General features: G+C 41.8%; 3 protein-coding genes across 5 annotated transcripts in view; 2 read left to right on the forward strand and 1 right to left on the reverse strand.

Annotated features, from left to right (window-relative positions):
• The window catches only part of LOC120832601 (interferon alpha-inducible protein 27, mitochondrial), a 99541-nt gene that overhangs the window by 28524 nt on the left and 53814 nt on the right, over nt 1–17203 (reverse strand). The gene's annotated exons all lie outside the window — the stretch shown is intronic.
• The window catches only part of LOC120832575 (cytosolic 5'-nucleotidase 1A), a 37882-nt gene that overhangs the window by 13242 nt on the left and 7437 nt on the right, over nt 1–17203 (forward strand). The gene's annotated exons all lie outside the window — the stretch shown is intronic.
• Nucleotides 10013–17069, forward strand: LOC120832599 (interferon alpha-inducible protein 27-like protein 2A). Its single transcript, XM_078089482.1, has 5 exons — nt 10013–10108; nt 15370–15470; nt 15614–15643; nt 15800–15961; nt 16726–17069. Coding segments are annotated over exons 1-5 (390 nt in total). The 5' UTR covers nt 10013–10106; the 3' UTR covers nt 16821–17069.

A 17203-nucleotide genomic window follows, 5' to 3' on the forward strand; every position in this document is an offset into this window, starting at 1 on the left:
CAAACAATTTTAAACAAATTTAAGCTCCTGCAACTTCTGTTTTTAGAAAATCTATTGAAATTCAGCTTCCCCACTTCCTGTATTTTCAGCAGTTCTTTAAAATAATTTCAGCTATTCTTATGCCTCTATCAACAGCAATTTTTTAATATTCATTTCTGTATTTTTTTGCAATATTTCAAATTTATTTCAGCTGTTTTCATTTCTGCTTTTTCAGCAAATCTATTGAAATTCCTTTCAGCTTCTCCCATTTCTGTATTTTCAGCAATTTCAAATTAATTTCAGCTTTTCTAATATCTGTAAGTTCAGATGTATTCAAATTCCCTTCAACTTTCTGTATTTTCAGCTATTTTTAAATATTCATTTCAGCTTTCAGCTTTTTGCATTCCAACGCATTTTCAGCAGGAAATGCATTTTCTATTTTTAAATATTCATTTCAGCTTTCAGCTTTTTGCATTCCAACGCATTTTCAGCAGGAAATGCATTTTCTAGTTCAACTTCTATTTCTTCCGCCGCACCTTTCAACTCCTTCATACTTTCCGCTATTAAAACCATTTAAATATTAAATTATTCAGCTCCTTCAGGAGAGGGGGGCTATTGCTTTTCAGCTTTCTAGCTCTTAAGCTTGAATTTATATAAATCTATAATCATTAATATTTTAACATGGTTTTCCAATAGAGATTGTTTTTCAAATCCTCTTAAACTTCTTCAATTTTTAGATTCTTCAGCTTCGCCAATCTTTCAGCTACATACATCATTTCCACTTTCAAATGTTGACACAAGTCTCAACTATTTTATGGAAAAACTGCTTGTTGATATCTATTGTACTTTTTTCATAATCACTGATTATGTTTCACTAGTTCTTCGCTCCGTTTCTGACTTTTACATGAGTGTGTATTGCGTCTGCTAGAGTGAGACCTGGAGATCTTAGAGTGTGAGGCAGCGTCAGAATCTGGTTAAAAAAATATGGAACTTCTGTCCTTGCAGCCAAAGTATACACTCTTGAGACTTCATGTTCATGGAATCCCAGAGTTCTTTAGGTTTGCCTTAAGGAGTGTTAGAGTGACACAACCTCTGCCAAAAGCCCCATAGGCTCCAATACAAATCTGCCGACATATTTCTCAAAAAATCCAGGGTGTAGTAATATGATTAATATCTAAAATAATGATGATGATGATGATGATGATGATGATGATGGCAGCAGCAGGCGTCAGCATGGCCACGGTAGGTGTCAGGACCAGGGTCGCGAAGGAACCACGATCTACGGAGACCTGATGGGGGAGAAAGCACAAAAAAAAAAAAAAGAAGCTGAATTAGTCATGTGCATTAATAAAACTTGAATTATGGTAGAACGAGAGCGTGAGAGAGGAGCTCGGTGTGTCCTAAGAATTCCCCCGGCATTAAGCCTATATCAGCTTAACTAAGGGCTGGTCCGGGCTAACCTGAGCCAGCCCTAACTATAGGCAGAATCAAAGAGGAACTTTTTAAGTTTTACTTTAAAAGAGCTGACCGAATCTGCCCCCCGGACTGAAAGTGGAACCTGGTTCCACAAAAGAGGAGCTTGATAACTGAAGGCTCTGGCCCCCAGCCTACTTTTTAAAACCATAGGAACAACAAGTAACCCAGCATCTATAGAGCGCAGTTGCCTTGTAGGGCAATAAGGTGTTACAAGCTCTTGAAGATACAACGGTGCCTCACCAGCAAGTGCCTTGTAGGTGAGGAGAAGTACCTTAAAATCTATTCTTGATTTAACAAGGAGCCAGTGCAGAGAAGTTAATACAGGAGTGATATGATCCCTTTTCTTAGTTCTTGTTAATACAAGTGCTGCAGCATTCTGAATCAACTGGAGAGACTTAAGAGATTTACAAGAGCAGCCTGATAACAAAGTATTACAGTAGTCCAGTCTGGAAGTGACAAACGCATGAACTAATTTCTCTGCATCACTTTGAGACAGAAAGTTCCTGATTTTCGATATGTTACGTAGATGAAAATAGGCAGTCCTTGAAGTCTTCTTTATATGCGAGTTGAAGGTCATATCCTGGTCGAAGAGAACTCCCAGATTCCTGACGGTGCTGCTGGGTACCAGAGCAATTCCATCCATAAAAACTGTATCACGTGACAGCTGGCTTCGAAGGCGCTCTGGGCCTATCAGGATAACTTCTGTTTTTTCTGAGTTTTCAACTTGAGACTTCAAGTTTTCATGTCTCCAAGACATTCTTGAAGTCTAACTAACTGGTCCGTCTCTTCTGGCTTGATCGACAGATACAGTTGAGTATCGTCTGCATAACAATAGAAGTTTATGCGGTGTTTCCTGATAAGATCGCCCAAAGGAAGCATATAGAGGGTAAATAAAATCGGTCCAAGTAGAGAACCTTGTGGGACTCCGTGGCCAACATTGGTGGTCTTTGAGGATTCACCGTTTACAAGCACAAACTGGGATCGGTCCGATAAGTAGGATTTAAACCAGCTGAGTGCAGTTCCTTTGATACCAATTAAATGTTCTAGCCTCTGCAACAGGATACAATGGTCTATGGTATCAAATGCGGCACTGAGGTCCAGCAAGACAAGAAAAGAGATGAGTCCTTGGTCCGATGCAAGTAGAAGATCATTTGTAATTTTCACCAGTGCTGTTTCTGTATTGTGATGCACTCGAAATCCTGACTGGAAATCCTCGAACAAAGCATTGTTTTGTAGAAAGTCACATAATTGATTTGCGACGGATTTCTCAAGGAGGAAGGGAAGATTAGAGATAGGTCTGTAGTTAGCCAACACCTCTGGAGCAAGAGTAGGTTTCTTAAGAAGAGGTTTAATTACAGCTACCTTGAAGAACTGTGGTACATGTCCTGTCAACAAAGACAGATTCATAATATCTAATAAGGATGTGCTAACTAAAGGAAAAACTTCCTTAAGCAGCTTGGTCGGAATCGGATCCAAGAGACAAGTAGAAGATTTAGACTTTGAAAATAAAGGGGTCAATTGATCAAGGTTGATGGAAGAGAAGGCATCCAAACAGGCATCAGGGCCCACTGCTGCATCCAAGGTTCCTACATCGGAGGACAGGTCGGCACTGGTTGAAGGCAGGAGACCATCAATTTTCTCTTTGATAGTCAGAATCTTATCATTGAAGAAGTTCATGAAGTTGTTACTAGTGAGGTCCAAAGGAATACACGACTCGACAGAGCTGTGACTTTTCCAGGTTGGTTGCGAAAGACTGAAAACCAGGCTTTCAAATGTGTTATAATTCACCTTAGGTTTAAAGTTTATTAAAAGGCAGGAGTCATAAATAGCTGCCACTCCCCCCCCACGGCCTGTGCCTCGGGGAATATGAGTATTAACATGACTCGGAGGAGTCGCTTCATTTAAACAGAAATATTCCCCATTCAACAACCACGTTTCAGTAAGACAAAATACATCAACATGGTGATCTGATATTAGTTCATTTACCAAAACAGCTTTAGATGACAGAGATGCAAGGGTCTGCCTCTACCTTGAAGTTAAAACATGTATAATTTCATATTAATGTATATCAACAGTTAATTATATTCCAAAAGGGATCATTTAAGGTATATTTAAGGGCCAAATACAGCTGTACACACGTAACTAAAATGGTAATATTATATATGCTAAACATCAGCATGTTACGTTATTGATATGATGGGTTGAGCTCCCCCTCCCTCCACCTGTTTGGCCACACCACCCTAATTAGTGATCCCCAACAGGTGAGGGCAGATCACTTCCTGGTTCTCCTTAAGTGTAGGTTTTGCCCCAGGCTTTCCCAGCTGTCTCAGGAACGACTACATCTAGTGAAGGTGCAGGACTGAGCGTTAAAGGGGACTAGTTACAGAGCTCCCACCCCATCTGTGCAGTATAATGTGCAATTCCCAGGTATGTCTGTTCTTGGAGTCGAGTGGTTTTTATTTTTGTTTTGTTTAAATATGCTCCTTAGCGGTAATTTGATGTTCAGTGGAGTTATTTTACATATTATGTATGACAATATTGTGTATGACATGAGCCTCTCGTAACAGGAACGGAGAAGTGATGTCAGCTTCTGGTGCTGTAGCTGAGCTCTAGCCACTGCAAATATATTTTGTGTTTATGGTTACCTTGTTTTTATTTAGTATTTTTATTATGAATTGATAGTTATTTGTTTTTCTCCCCAGTCAAGTCAGTGTTTTTTTTAATTGTTTTTATAGGTGGTGGCTCACTAGGTGGAGGGCTTCCTCAGTTTTAATTGATCTTTTAGGCCTCCCTGATAGTCACCTTGTGCTGGTAAAACACCTCAGTGTATTGACATAATTTTTAGCATAGATCCATTTTGTAATAAAAGCCCTATGAAGCTTACCTATAAATAAAACAGGACACTGTTTAAAAGTAGAAATTCACCTCTCTGCTTTTTTCTTAAAAGCTAAGAACCTATATTCCTATGTGGTATTCTCTGGGTGAGTCCCAAAGTGGGGTTGTCTCATTGCAGGCGCACAGCTGCCCCGGACACATTGACATGTTGAGCATGTCAGCATGTTAACAGCAGACAAAGTGCAAGGTACTTCTTATCATGGAATATTCCATCCATCAAGGAATATTTTACAAACCCTCTTACATGTTTTAGATGTTTTGCTCTAACATAATATTTACATGAGGAAATCCGTGAAGAACCAATATGATTTCTGAATTGTTCTATTCCTCATGCTGCATCGGGGCAGATGGACTTCCCGTAGCTCAACGTGCTGGTCTGACACGTGACCTGCACTCTTGAGAAACGACGCACTGCTAGAAACGAACGCTAGAGGGCGCCGGGGTCACTTTTAAATCTGCCTCTTTAATTAAACTTAAAACGCGTGTAATCGGAGATTGAAAAAGAGTGAAACTCTGCTAAAAATGAATTTAAGTAGGGTTTACCTTTTTTAATAATCCTTCACAGGGCTCTCAAGTGTCACGCATTCAGCGTGACTGTCACTCATTTCGCTCTGCGCATCGTCCGTATCAAGTACATTGATATTTGCCGCGGGGCGAGGGCTTCAGCTGCCTCTCTTTTGACTGTTTGCATCCCTGAGCTACTCATCTGGGTGAGCTGATCCCTGAAGCTCAAACATGTTTATTTCTTCTGGGATTGGGTCTCCTCTCTGCTGAGGAGGAACCTCGGGGAATCCTCAGACGGGTTTGCTCCACAGTCGGGATTTGATTGACCTTATTTGAACCGCATCCATCCATCCATCTTCAACCGCTTATCCGGGGTCGGGTCGCGGGGGCAACAGCTCCAGCAGGGGACCCCAAACTTCCCTTTCCCGGGCCACATCTACCAGCTCTGACTGGGGGATCCCAAGGCGTTCCCAGGCCAGTGCAGAGATATAATCTCTCCACCTAGTCCTGGGTCTTCCCCGGGGCCTCTTCCCAGCTGGCCGTGCCTGAAACACCTCCCTAGGGAGGCGCCCAGGGGGCATCCTCACCAGATGCCCAAACCACCTCAACTGGCTCCTTTCGACGCAAAGGAGCAGCGGCTCTACTCCGAGCTCCTCGCGAATGGCTGAGCTTCTCACCCTATCCCTAAGGGAGACGCCAGCCACTCTCCTGAGGAAACCCATTTCGGCCGCTTGTACCCGTGACCTAGTTCTTTCGGTCATGACCCATCCTTCATGACCATAGGTGAGGGTAGGAACGAAGATTGACCGGTAGATCAAGAGCTTTGCCTTCCGGCTCAGCTCTCTTTTCGTCACAACGGTGCGGTAAAGCGAGTGCAATACCGCCCCCGCTGCTCCGATTCTCCGGCCAAACTCACACTCCATCTTCCCCTCACTCGTGAACAAGACCCCGAGGTACTTGAACTCCTTCACTTGGGGTAAGGACACATTCCCTACCTGGAGTAGGCAATCCATCGGTTTCCTGCTGAGAACCATGGCCTCAGATTTAGAGGTGCTAATCCTCATCCCGACCGCTTCACACTCGACTGCGAAACGCTCCAGTGAGAGTTGGAGGTCACAGACGGAAGATGCCATCAGGACCACATCATCTGCAAAAAGCAGCGATGAGATCCGCAGCCCCCCGAACTGTAGACCCTCCTCCCCCCGACTACGCCTCGATATCCTGTCCATGAAGACCACAAACAAGATTGGTGACAAGGCGCAGCCCTGGCGAAGGCCAACCCCCACCGGAAACGCCTTCGACTTACTGCCGAGCATCCGAACACAGCTCTCGCTTTGGGCGTACAAGGATTGGATGGCCCCAAGCAAGGACCCCCTCACCCCGTACTCCCGCAGCACCTCCCACAGTATCTCTCGGGGGACCCGGTCATACGCCTTCTCCAAGTCCACAAAACACATGTAGACTGGTTGAGCATACTCCCAAGCCCCCTCTATGATCCTGGAAAGAGTGAAGAGCTGGTCCGTTGTTCCACGACCAGGACGAAAACCGCATTGTTCCTCTTCTATTTGAACCGCAATACTATTCTAATAGTACGGAGTGGTAGTGGCTTCCAACTTGAGAATCTGAAAGAGTAGCGAGGTTCAACTTGCTCACTCCACAAACACCAGAATTAAAGAGGGTACAGGTTGTGGTGGAATAGCGCAGGGGAGCCGCTGTAAGGCTGAAGTGTGGAGGATCCTTGGTTCAAACCCCCTCTCTCAGATGGAGCACAGTGCAGCCAAATATTTGCTCATTAGGCTTTGAAACAGGTTTCAGCATCTCAATCTCAAGTTTAATTACAATAAACAGAGAAATCAAGTGTGATCAGGAATCCGGAAACATTTATTAGCCAAAAAATGTCAAACATACAAGGAATTTGTCTTGGCGATTAGTGCGCGACAGTAGACAGACAAGACAACAGTGCACAAGTAATAAAATAAAGTGGAATGAAATGCTAATGCAATGGGTTAGTAAGAATAAGGCTAAGGCTATGGGTTAGTATAAAACAAGGGAATAAAGTTAAAAAATGTAAATATTAAAAAGTAAAAAAAGAAAAATATTAAGCATAAAGTGCACTAACAAACAAGTAACAGACAAGAGACAAAGTGACAAGTGCTGCGTAAATCAGGGATCATTTCTGCAAAAACGAAACTTAAAAACAGTATAGCGTCACGGAATTCCTCTCGCCAACACAGAGTCAAGCGTTTATTATATTTATCATTCCCGAGTTGGTTCGTCATCACTAAATTTGGAACATAAGAACAAAGACAAAAGGCAGAAACAGAGTTGCTGAACCAGTTTGCTGTGACGGCTCGTTCAGAGCAAACTTTTATTTTATCAAGATAAAGGACCGGTAAGTAAAGTACACTATAAAGTATTTATATACGTAAAACATCACAGTATTATTCAAATATGCAGGGCCTGCCTCTACTTTGAGGTAAAAAGATATTCAGCATTTATGTTATTGTATATCAACAGCTAATCACATAGAATTGGGGTTGTTGTGGCGCAGCGGTTAGAGAAGGTGTGCTGGGAAGCACAAGGTTTGTGGTTCGAGTCCATGCTGCCCCATGTTCCATGTCGAAGTGTCCCTGAGCAGGACACCTAACCCCTAATTCCTCCCTGGGCAAAATGTGAAAAAGCCATAGGTTAAAAGTGTAAGTCGCTTTGGATAAAGCGTCTGCTAAGTGACCTGTAATGTAATCATATAAGTATAGTTTAAGACATATCACTGTTTTGCTTAATGATGATTAACACGTATTAACAGGCTATCAAACATGACTAAACTGATGAACATTCTGCATATTATATGTGCTAAAAATCAGCATGTTATGGTTATTGACATGTTGACGTTACAGGAGACTGATTGGAACAAAGCATCTCATAACCACACGAAACGTGTAAAGTGGTGATGGAATATTTTACAAATCCTCTTACATCTTTAGATATTTATAATATTTAAATAAGGAAATCACTAAAGAATCAGTATGATTTCTGAATTGTTCTATTCCTCATGCTGGATCGGGACACATAAAGACATCCAACAAGAAATATAACATCATTTTGTAATGAATCCTGTTCTCATAACCGGTTTTGATATTATTGTTGGCCAGTTCTCATCTCAACGAAGCCTTTATTGTTTTGTTTTTTTCATGGAATGAGATACAAGCCACTGTTTGATACGATGGAAGATCTGTAAGAGAAAAGAAGGAACCTGCTTCTGGTTGAGATGATGAGAAATTTATATATTTTGCAAACCAAAGACTGAAAAAGCATCTTTGACAGGTTACATCAATTTATTAAACAATACATTGTATTGTTCAATAAATTGACCGAAAGAACTAGGTCACGGGTACAAGCGGCCGAAATGGGTTTCCTCAGGAGAGTGGCTGGCGTCTCCCTTAGGGATAGGGTGAGAAAGTCAGCCATTCGCGAGGAGCTCGGAGTAGAGCCGCTGCTCCTTTGCGTCGAAAGGAGCCAGTTGAGGTGGTTTGGGCATCTGGTGAGGATGCCCCCTGGGCGCCTCCCTAGGGAGGTGTTTCAGGCACGGCCAGCTGGGAAGAGGCCCCGGGGAAGACCCAGGACTAGGTGGAGAGATTATATCTCTGCACTGGCCTGGGAACGCCTTGGGATCCCCCAGTCAGAGCTGGTAGATGTGGCCCGGGAAAGGGAAGTTTGGGGTCCCCTGCTGGAGCTGTTGCCCCCGCGACCCGACCCCGGATAAGCGGTTGAAGATGGATGGATGGATGGACAGTTGACTGATAATGTGCTGATTTTATCTGCAACTGCCTCTTTCATTTGGTGAAAGTACAGTAATTGTATTTGGTTGCTTTGTGATTTTCAGCAGAAGAAGCTGGTATGAAATCCCACAGCTGCACCTGATGCAACAATAAACAGGTTAAATACCAAAGAATTAACAAGTCAAAGGTCTGAATGAGGAACTGCACAGTCACTGAGCAACATACCTGCGTGTGTAATACTTCAGAAAGACAGCACATAATGACCCTGTGATTATAATTCCAACAACGATCATCCCACAGTTATAAAGACTTGCAGAACCTCATTCTCAAGCTGGAAGATTAAATGAAACAGTAAAACTATTGTCCTCGTAGTAGCATAACAGAACAAAAAGCTTTTAGATCTTCCATAAACGCGTATAGTTAAAATGTTCACCGATTGCCTGCAGACTGGCCACCAGACTTCCTGCTGCTATTCCTCCCCCGTTAGAAACCGCAGCAGTGTCGCATCATGTTTGCACCGATGGATCCTGCTGTTATTCCATGATGATGACCGCACCTTCTGCACACGGACATCACAGCAGAGAATTGCTGCGGATGCAGTAAAAGCATGTCAATAGACTTTCCACATTAAGGTGTGCTGAGTTCAGTTGAAGAAGTAAACATGTGAAGCAGATGATCCATGAATGTCTCACTTGCTTCTGCTCCAACGGCAGCAGCCGTCTCTGAAACGCACGATGCAAAATCAAGATAAATGTTTACAGTTCATCTGGATTAAATACATATGTCTTGGTTACTATTGTTGCTGTATGTTCAGTACAGTTCTTTTGAGGACATGTATATTATTTACTTACTAATAAAACCCACGTCTTCACTGGACTGACACGTGACCTGCAGACTCTTGAGAAACGACGCTCTGTTAGAGATGAACACAAGAGGGCGCCAGAGAGTCACGTCTAGCTCTGCTATAAGGAACAAAGGAACACTAGAAGTAAACACGAAAACAATGCAAATAATGTGCGGCCGGCCATGTTTTCTTTTACCAAAGAGACTGCACGAGTGTTTTTTTTCTAACTTAAACAAAACGCTCGGATAGGATGCTACAGGTTATTTATTTAATGAATAATTTGTCTTTTTAACTACAATCAACATGAAAAATATCGCAATTAAACAATGTTTTGCTTCAACTACAGGAGTTACGATGACATTTTTTTAGGATAATGTAAGATGCAACAGAGCAGAGGATTGAACAACGAATATGACATGACAAAATTAGTGTCACACTTGTATGTCAAGTTGGGTTTTGTCCTGTCTCCACGTTTGTTTTGTGACTTCCTGTTTTATTTTGGAAGTTAACTCTCCTCTCGTTTCAGGTTCCTTGCCCTTCCTCATGGGTCACAAGTCTGTACTTACAGTCTGCATCTCCCCTTGTCCTGTGCCAGTGGGTCATGTGCTTTCGTCTTTCACACCCGCCTCATGTTAGTATTAAGTCCATGTCATAGTTTTGTCTGTCCCAAACCTTGTTATAGATTCCTTAGTTGGCATTATGCCTTGGCCTTCGAATTATTTCAGAGCCCTTTTGTTAGTGATTGATTATTTTTTTAATTTCCTCGGTAACAGAGATTTGGGTTTTGCGTTTTGCATTTTTGACTCTTCAGCTCTTCGAGTTAATTCAGAGCCTTTTTTGATTTCCTTGTGGTTGTTACAACCCCCGGTCTTGTCTGTGTTCTGTGTGTGTCTACATGTCTCTGCCGTGTGTGTTAACCCTCCTCAGGTGGAGCAAATTGTCTTACTTACTCATCCGCCCTCCCGTGATCTCGTACAGCTGGTTCCTGTTTTCCCATCCTCCAATCGCATCGTCCCATCAGCTGTATTTATGTGTTCCTGGTTGTTCAGTCCAGATCTCTGAGGCAGGGTGTAAGGTTGTGTTTGGGGTGCTCTTGTGAAATTGGTTGTACATGGTGGAGTGTTTTGGATTATTGACAGTGTTAATCATTTGTATTTCTTGTGGAGGGAGGGAGAACGGAAAGCACTTGGGAGTGTTAGGAAAGACGCCCTGGGCATACATCACCCGTAGGGATATCTCCTGTTATACACACCAGGTTAGATCTGAGCGATCCACCCCCTGTATTTTTGGTTAGGGCGCCTTGCTCGAGCGCCAGAGTAAATAAGTGTTTTGTGTAGGACGTGGGGACAGGTAAGGGGTGGGGGTTTTGCTAATTTCTTTGTTTTGGATCAGCTCAGCCGTTCTCCCATTTCCCTCTATTGTTTATTATTAAACTGGCACGTGCCAGCCTGTTTAAACCAAACCCATCGGTGTTGGTGTGATTACTTGCGCCCACACCCGGTCTCTGGCCTTCTGGGGTTCTTGGCAGCGCGATGTACGTTCCCCTCCCCTCACGGGGTGCTGTATGTGCGTAACAGTGGTTTAATACCTTCCTCGAGATTTTTGGTTTGGCTTTTGCAGTGTTGACTTTGCAGGTCTTGGAGTTAAATCAGAGCATTTTTAGTTCTACTTTGTTATTTTCTCCCGCACGTATTAGGAAGTTACAGAATCCACTACCTTTCGAAATAAAACCAGGTCTTTAAAATCTATAAAGAGAACTTGATGTAGCATGAAAACCAACTTTATGAATCATCGCAAGACATCATTTTGACTTCTAATTTTTACTGAGTCAAAAGTCTTTTACCATTCATGTTTACGTACACAAGCAGTTTATTGCAGTAAAAGTGGAGAACTGAATGAGAACTTCCATTTTAAACCAAGATGAGCCAAGGAATATATAAGAACGAGCACATTCCTCCTCTTTTCTGCGTTCTCTCATTCCCATGAGGAACGACTCTCACCTCTGTGGAAACACCTTGGTGTAGTACCCTGCACTGCCCCGTGGGGGCAGCAAAGCCTCCTCAGCAAGACGTCTCATTTCTTTTTACACAAAGTTTGTCAATATCAGGATTTTCTTCCTTTTAGCTTTTCTGATGAACATCATATGAACATGGCGGCAGTGGCCTTTCACTAATAAGCTGGAGATTTGAAGCGTTGTATTTGGCCTTTAGATATGCCTTCAATGCTCCCTTTTAAACATAATTAAATGTTGGTATGCAAGAAATGTTAAACATTTGAATCCATTTGAATGAAATGTACTCTGTGACGCCTACTATTGTTTAGTTTTTACGTTTCGTTTTCGGAGAAATGGTACCAGCACAGTTCAAGGCTTAAAACCAGTTTTAAATCCGTTTTCGTTCCTAACACTGCTCCCTCACAACATATAAAACCCCATTGAGCTGATCCAGGCTCATTTGTGGGCTGGTACACAAAAACAAACCATGGGAGTTTGAGTATCGCCATTCGCTTCACAGTAACTTATTTTAATATGCGGACACTTTAAATGATATGGTTTTCTTATAGATCCACAGCAAATGTCTTTTTTAAAACTTTTATATATTTATAATATGATTTTTTGAGTTGCTGTTTCACTGAAACAGGAGAGCCAGGAGCGATAGTTTTGGCTTCTGCGGACATGATTTTGGCGATGAGAATAAAAAAGTAAAGGTGAATCGATCAAGTACGAGGGAAGAGCATGTTAAAGCAGAATGGAAAGAAGGAAGGGGCTCATTATCATCCATTAAAACTGACAAAAGCAATAGGAAAGAAATAGGAAAGATAAAGTTTGCCAAGAATTTAGGCAACAGGCAGCTATTGAACTTTGCTTCAGGCCAAAGGCAAAGGGAGATGATACTTTGGAAGGATCAGCAGTGATATTCGATGGAGCGCTTCAAAGGAAATAATGTAAATTAATGAAAGGAGGTCAGTAATCACTTTATAATTTTGGATCCATTCTTTTCAGGTCAGCTGAGAACATTATGAATCTTTTCACTTCTGGCCAGAGAGAATGGAAGAGAGTTGAGCTTTGTTCTGCTTTGTAGACTCCACAATTGCATCAGTCCACAATGTAAATTTAGCCCAGACATGTTATATAATTCCAATAACAACTCACCTAAATTACAAAATGAGACGAACAAGCAAAAACAGGTGACACCGAACGTTCGGAACTTCGCAGTTGTACATACTAGTGTTGTTACCTCCCACCCTCCTGCTTCGAAGCTTGTGTCGAAATATGAACCAGTGCAGGGCGAAGCAATTGTATCGGTGCTCGGTTCGTTCGCTGCTGATCACGTGATCAGTGACGTCCGAAGCTTCGCTCCGGCTCATTGACGTCATCAGTGACGTCCGAAGCTTCGTTCCGGCGCACAGTCACGTGACAGCTTCGAATTGATTCAAATGGGCGCGAAACAGGGTCGGGGCTTGTCTGTTTGATACAGTCAAAGTCAGTGTTGTTGTAGTAGTAGTAGTAGTAGCAAATTTACAATGGAACCTGTGGCAAAGAGGTCGCTCCGAGATGTGGGAGCACTTCAATTTGATTTCCTCTAACAAGGTTTGTAATAGGCAGACAAAGTCTGTCATTTGTATTGTGTAATTATGGATGTTTATTTTTATTGTGGAGACCACCAGATATTTGGCTGAATCAAACATTCCTCGGAGTGAAGACCCGCTAAAATATTGGATCAAACACAAACATGTGTACCCACATCTATTTGTATTAGCACGTAATCTCTTGAGCATTCCTGCCTCATCGTGTCGTGTAAGCGCCTTTTTTGTAAGGCAGGGGAAATAGTATCTAAGAAACCGACTCAACCCCAATTCTGTGGAGAAAATTGTGTTTCTCAATAAAAATCAATAATAACTTCATGCCCCATCCCATGTGTCCTATCGCCCGAAGTTGGCTGGGATGGACTCCAGCCCCCCCGCGACCCTGAGTGCAGGATAAGCGGTTTGACAATGGATGGATGGATGGATGGATCCCATGTGTCCACAAGCACCTCAATATCCTGTCATAAGAAACCTGCCCAAAAGCACAATTACTGCCCCACTGACCTTTCCTCTGCAAATCACTTCCCACATTCAAACAATTCACATAAGTCCCTATGACTGCCATGAACTGCACATGCAGTAGGAAGCACTTGCTGATATTTTAAATTATATTGCTTACATGTCATATATATATATATATATATATTATATATATATAAAATATATATATATATATATTATATATATATAAAATATATATATATATATATATATATATATATATATATATATATATATAATCGTCTATTATATATATTATATGTCTTCTATTAATTATTCTGCTAGTATGATCACAAACATACATGCACAAAGGTGCAGAAAGATATAGATAAGTGTTTGTTAAACTTCTTTCCAATGTACAGAGAATTGAAATACACAAACAAGGACACAATTCAAACCTGAAAAACAATAGTTTTATTCATATAGAAATCCATGTATTTATTAGATGATTTATTGGTTCAACTTTTCATAATCATGTTCAACCCACAGAGACTGGGCCAAAATATACTGGTGGGCCATTCGATACATTTGCACTACAAGTTTTCAACAGCAGAGGTCATCATAGAGTTTGCGATGCATTGAATGAATGAACCTTTTTCCGATACAATTGGCTGGAAAGCTTCACTGGTTCAGAAAGCTTCACTTTGCCATCACTAGTACATACTGCACCTGAAGCATTTCAGTCAAGAATATAAAAACAAAGACAAAAGACAGAAACACTAAAGAGTTTAGTTTAGTTCTGACTCTCTTTTCCGAGCTGTCGCGCCGGTTTTCAAAAGTCGACTCGCGTTCATCGTCTCGCTGGTTAATGATATTCATCCGCCACTTGGTTCGCTGAGCCGACGTACTGCGTGATGCGGTCCAGGTCACGTTTGTGATCCGGCTGTTCAGAACGTATTAATCCGCCGCGTGCTTTAGGTTAGTTCGCCGTCTGGGATTTCCATTGGTTTGTGATGCAGCTGAGCAGACAGACAGCTCGCAGTTTGCGACCTGGTACAGTCCGGATTTACATAACCTCAAGCCTCAATATAAATAAATTATTCAAAAGTCACACAATGCACAGTTAAAAAATAAACCTGTTTTTAGTAGCAGAATGTATGCATTTGTATTTCTGTGTAGATTGTGTGTGTGTGTGTATTTATTTATAATAATTAATTAACTTTTCTCCTAATGTTACCCTGGTAACCGCTGGCATCGCAGACGGATTTCTAGCATACACACGTTCCATTGCGTTGACTCTTACTGTGAAAATCTGCGTACGTCCGGTTTAGCGGCTCCGCTCCGTATTTTATTTTTATGGGCAAAACCCCAAAAGGGATTAACGTGGTAAAAAGTTGTCAGTCTGTCTCGTTTTGTGGTTCTAAATGAAAAACGAGAGAACAACTGCTCACCCCCGTTTTACCTTTTTGGATTTAAAACGAAAAACGAGAAACGAGTGTTTTCGTTTTTTGTTCTTTACGGTAAAAGGGACTATCAAAAGGTACACGGACCAATTTGCTGCTCAACTGCAAAACGTAGCGTAAAAGAGTAAAAAGACGTTAAAAATACCACCAACTATCTTAAAAACATCAAATGAACATGCTGCAGAAGCTCATGGTCTAAAAGGCAGCGTTATGTAAGTGATCTTTAGATGTGCCTTGAATGATCCCTTTTGGAGTAATAATGAACTGGTACCACCTCAGAAATGATAAACACTTTAATCTACTTTGGTGAAATGTACTCTGGGACGCCCACTATTGGTCAGTTTTGAAGTTTCGTTTCTGGAGAAATGGTCCAGGTCCTGTGCTGTGTCCGGTTTCATTTCAGGAGAAACGCTGCTCCCTCTCAGCACATCAAACCCTGTCCAGCTCCTCCAGGCTCTTCACTGGACTTCACTGGACTTCACCAAAACAAAACCATGGACCCTTGTGAGTTTCACCGTTCCTTTCGCAGCACTGGCTTTTTTTAATGTGCTGATACTTTTAATAACATGCATTTCATATAAAACCACAGTAAATGTCTTTGATTGAACCAGGTGAGCTGTAAATGTTCCTTTTTGTTCTTCCTTCAGGTACGGCTCTTGCTGTCGGAACAGGAGCCGGTAAGACCTCGTAGAGCACACAGCCTTTATGGAATAACAGCGTTTACTCTTTTTTTTTTCTTCTCTCTCTCTCTCTTTTTTTTTTACATGCTAAACTTCCAAGCAGCACACTATTATGCACATCAGAGATCCCTTTGCTGTGTTTCTCATGTGCAGTGGTCGCTGTGGTCGGGGCCCCTCTGGTTCTGGGAGCCGTAGGTTTCACCTCGGCTGGGATCACAGCAGGCTCCTACGCTGCCACCATGATGTCCGCCGCGGCCGCGGCCAACGGGGGGGCGGTGGCTGCAGGCAGCACCGTGGCTGTTATGCAGGCTGCAGGTAAACAGGTTCATGTTATAATAACGTTGTTGAAGTTATTCTTCTGTGGAGCTCCACATGACGTAACACCAGAGTCCTCCCGCTGGAGGTGCAGCTGGCAGTGTTGCCAAATTAGTAACTTTGTTGCTAGATTCAGCAACCTTTCAGACTACCCTGGCAACATTTTTTTCCCAACAGCACCTAGCAACAAATGTAGCTATTTAGAAAAAATAGATTTGGCACTTTTAGCAACTGCATAGGCAGCAGTCGGCTGCACGTCAGCCTAGAGAGCTGAAAGGAGATGCCAAGTGCACACAACATTATTTGAGTTAAGTGGTTTGTTCAATAAAATAGCTTATATATCTTATTATTAGATGGTAGCTGTACTTGTTGATCAGTTTGGTAGCATGTTAACTAACTACAACTGCACTGCTTAAAACTGTAATTGTTCAGAATGTGTAGGTTTACTAGTTAATGTTCAATAATGTGTAATGTGTTCATGTTCAATAATTCCATACGTTGTGTTTAGAAATATGTGATAAAGTAAAATGTGTTGCGTTTATATTACTTCCACAAATAGAAATATGTGATAATGAACAAACAAATGTAAACTAAGACATTTGTATTTAATTTATTCTCTATTTCACGTATTGACAACATCACGCAATTACATCACAACGCAATTGAGCAACTTTTAGCTGCTGCAGTCTAGACATTGTTTCCTTTTACTTGTTTACATTTCACGGTAAATTCTTTGCTATTTAACCTGTTTGTTGTTGCTTCAGGTGCGGCTGGTCTGTCTGGAGCAGCTACTGCGGCTGTGGCCGCCACCGGAGCAGCGGTGGGATATCTGACTAACCTTTGTGATTCCCCCATTTGAGGGAATCACTTCTTCAGTTGGATCATTGGGCCTCATTCACCAATATAAGTCATTTCTTACATTTGCTCTTAAGAAAGTTCCTAAGAAAAGTCTACGTGTGATTCATGACGTGTTTCTAAACAGCGGAATTGTTCGCAGTTGCGGTCTTAGAATGATGAATCCCATTTTTTTGTAAAGCAAATTAAATCGACGTTTTTTTTTTAAAGTCACACAACTGTAGTGTTCAATAAATTGATGGAACCTGTCAAAGATGCTGTTTCAGTCTTTGGTTTGCAAAATATTTGAATTTCTCATCATCTCAACCAGAAGCAGGTTCCTTCTTGTCTCTTATAGATCCTCAATCGTATCAAACAGTGGCTTGTATCTCATACGACGAAAAAAAT

The sequence above is a fragment of the Gasterosteus aculeatus genome, chromosome 15 (genome assembly GCF_964276395.1).
Source record: "Gasterosteus aculeatus chromosome 15, fGasAcu3.hap1.1, whole genome shotgun sequence".
Lineage (NCBI taxonomy): Eukaryota > Metazoa > Chordata > Actinopteri > Perciformes > Gasterosteidae > Gasterosteus > Gasterosteus aculeatus.

Coding starts and splice junctions, on each gene's coding strand:
- LOC120832599 (XM_078089482.1), top strand. Junction 15,471..15,613: donor AAACAAAACCATGGACCCTT/GTGAGTTTCACC, acceptor TTCTTCCTTCAG/GTACGGCTCTTGCTGTCGGA. Junction 15,644..15,799: donor TGCTGTCGGAACAGGAGCCG/GTAAGACCTCGT, acceptor TCTCATGTGCAG/TGGTCGCTGTGGTCGGGGCC.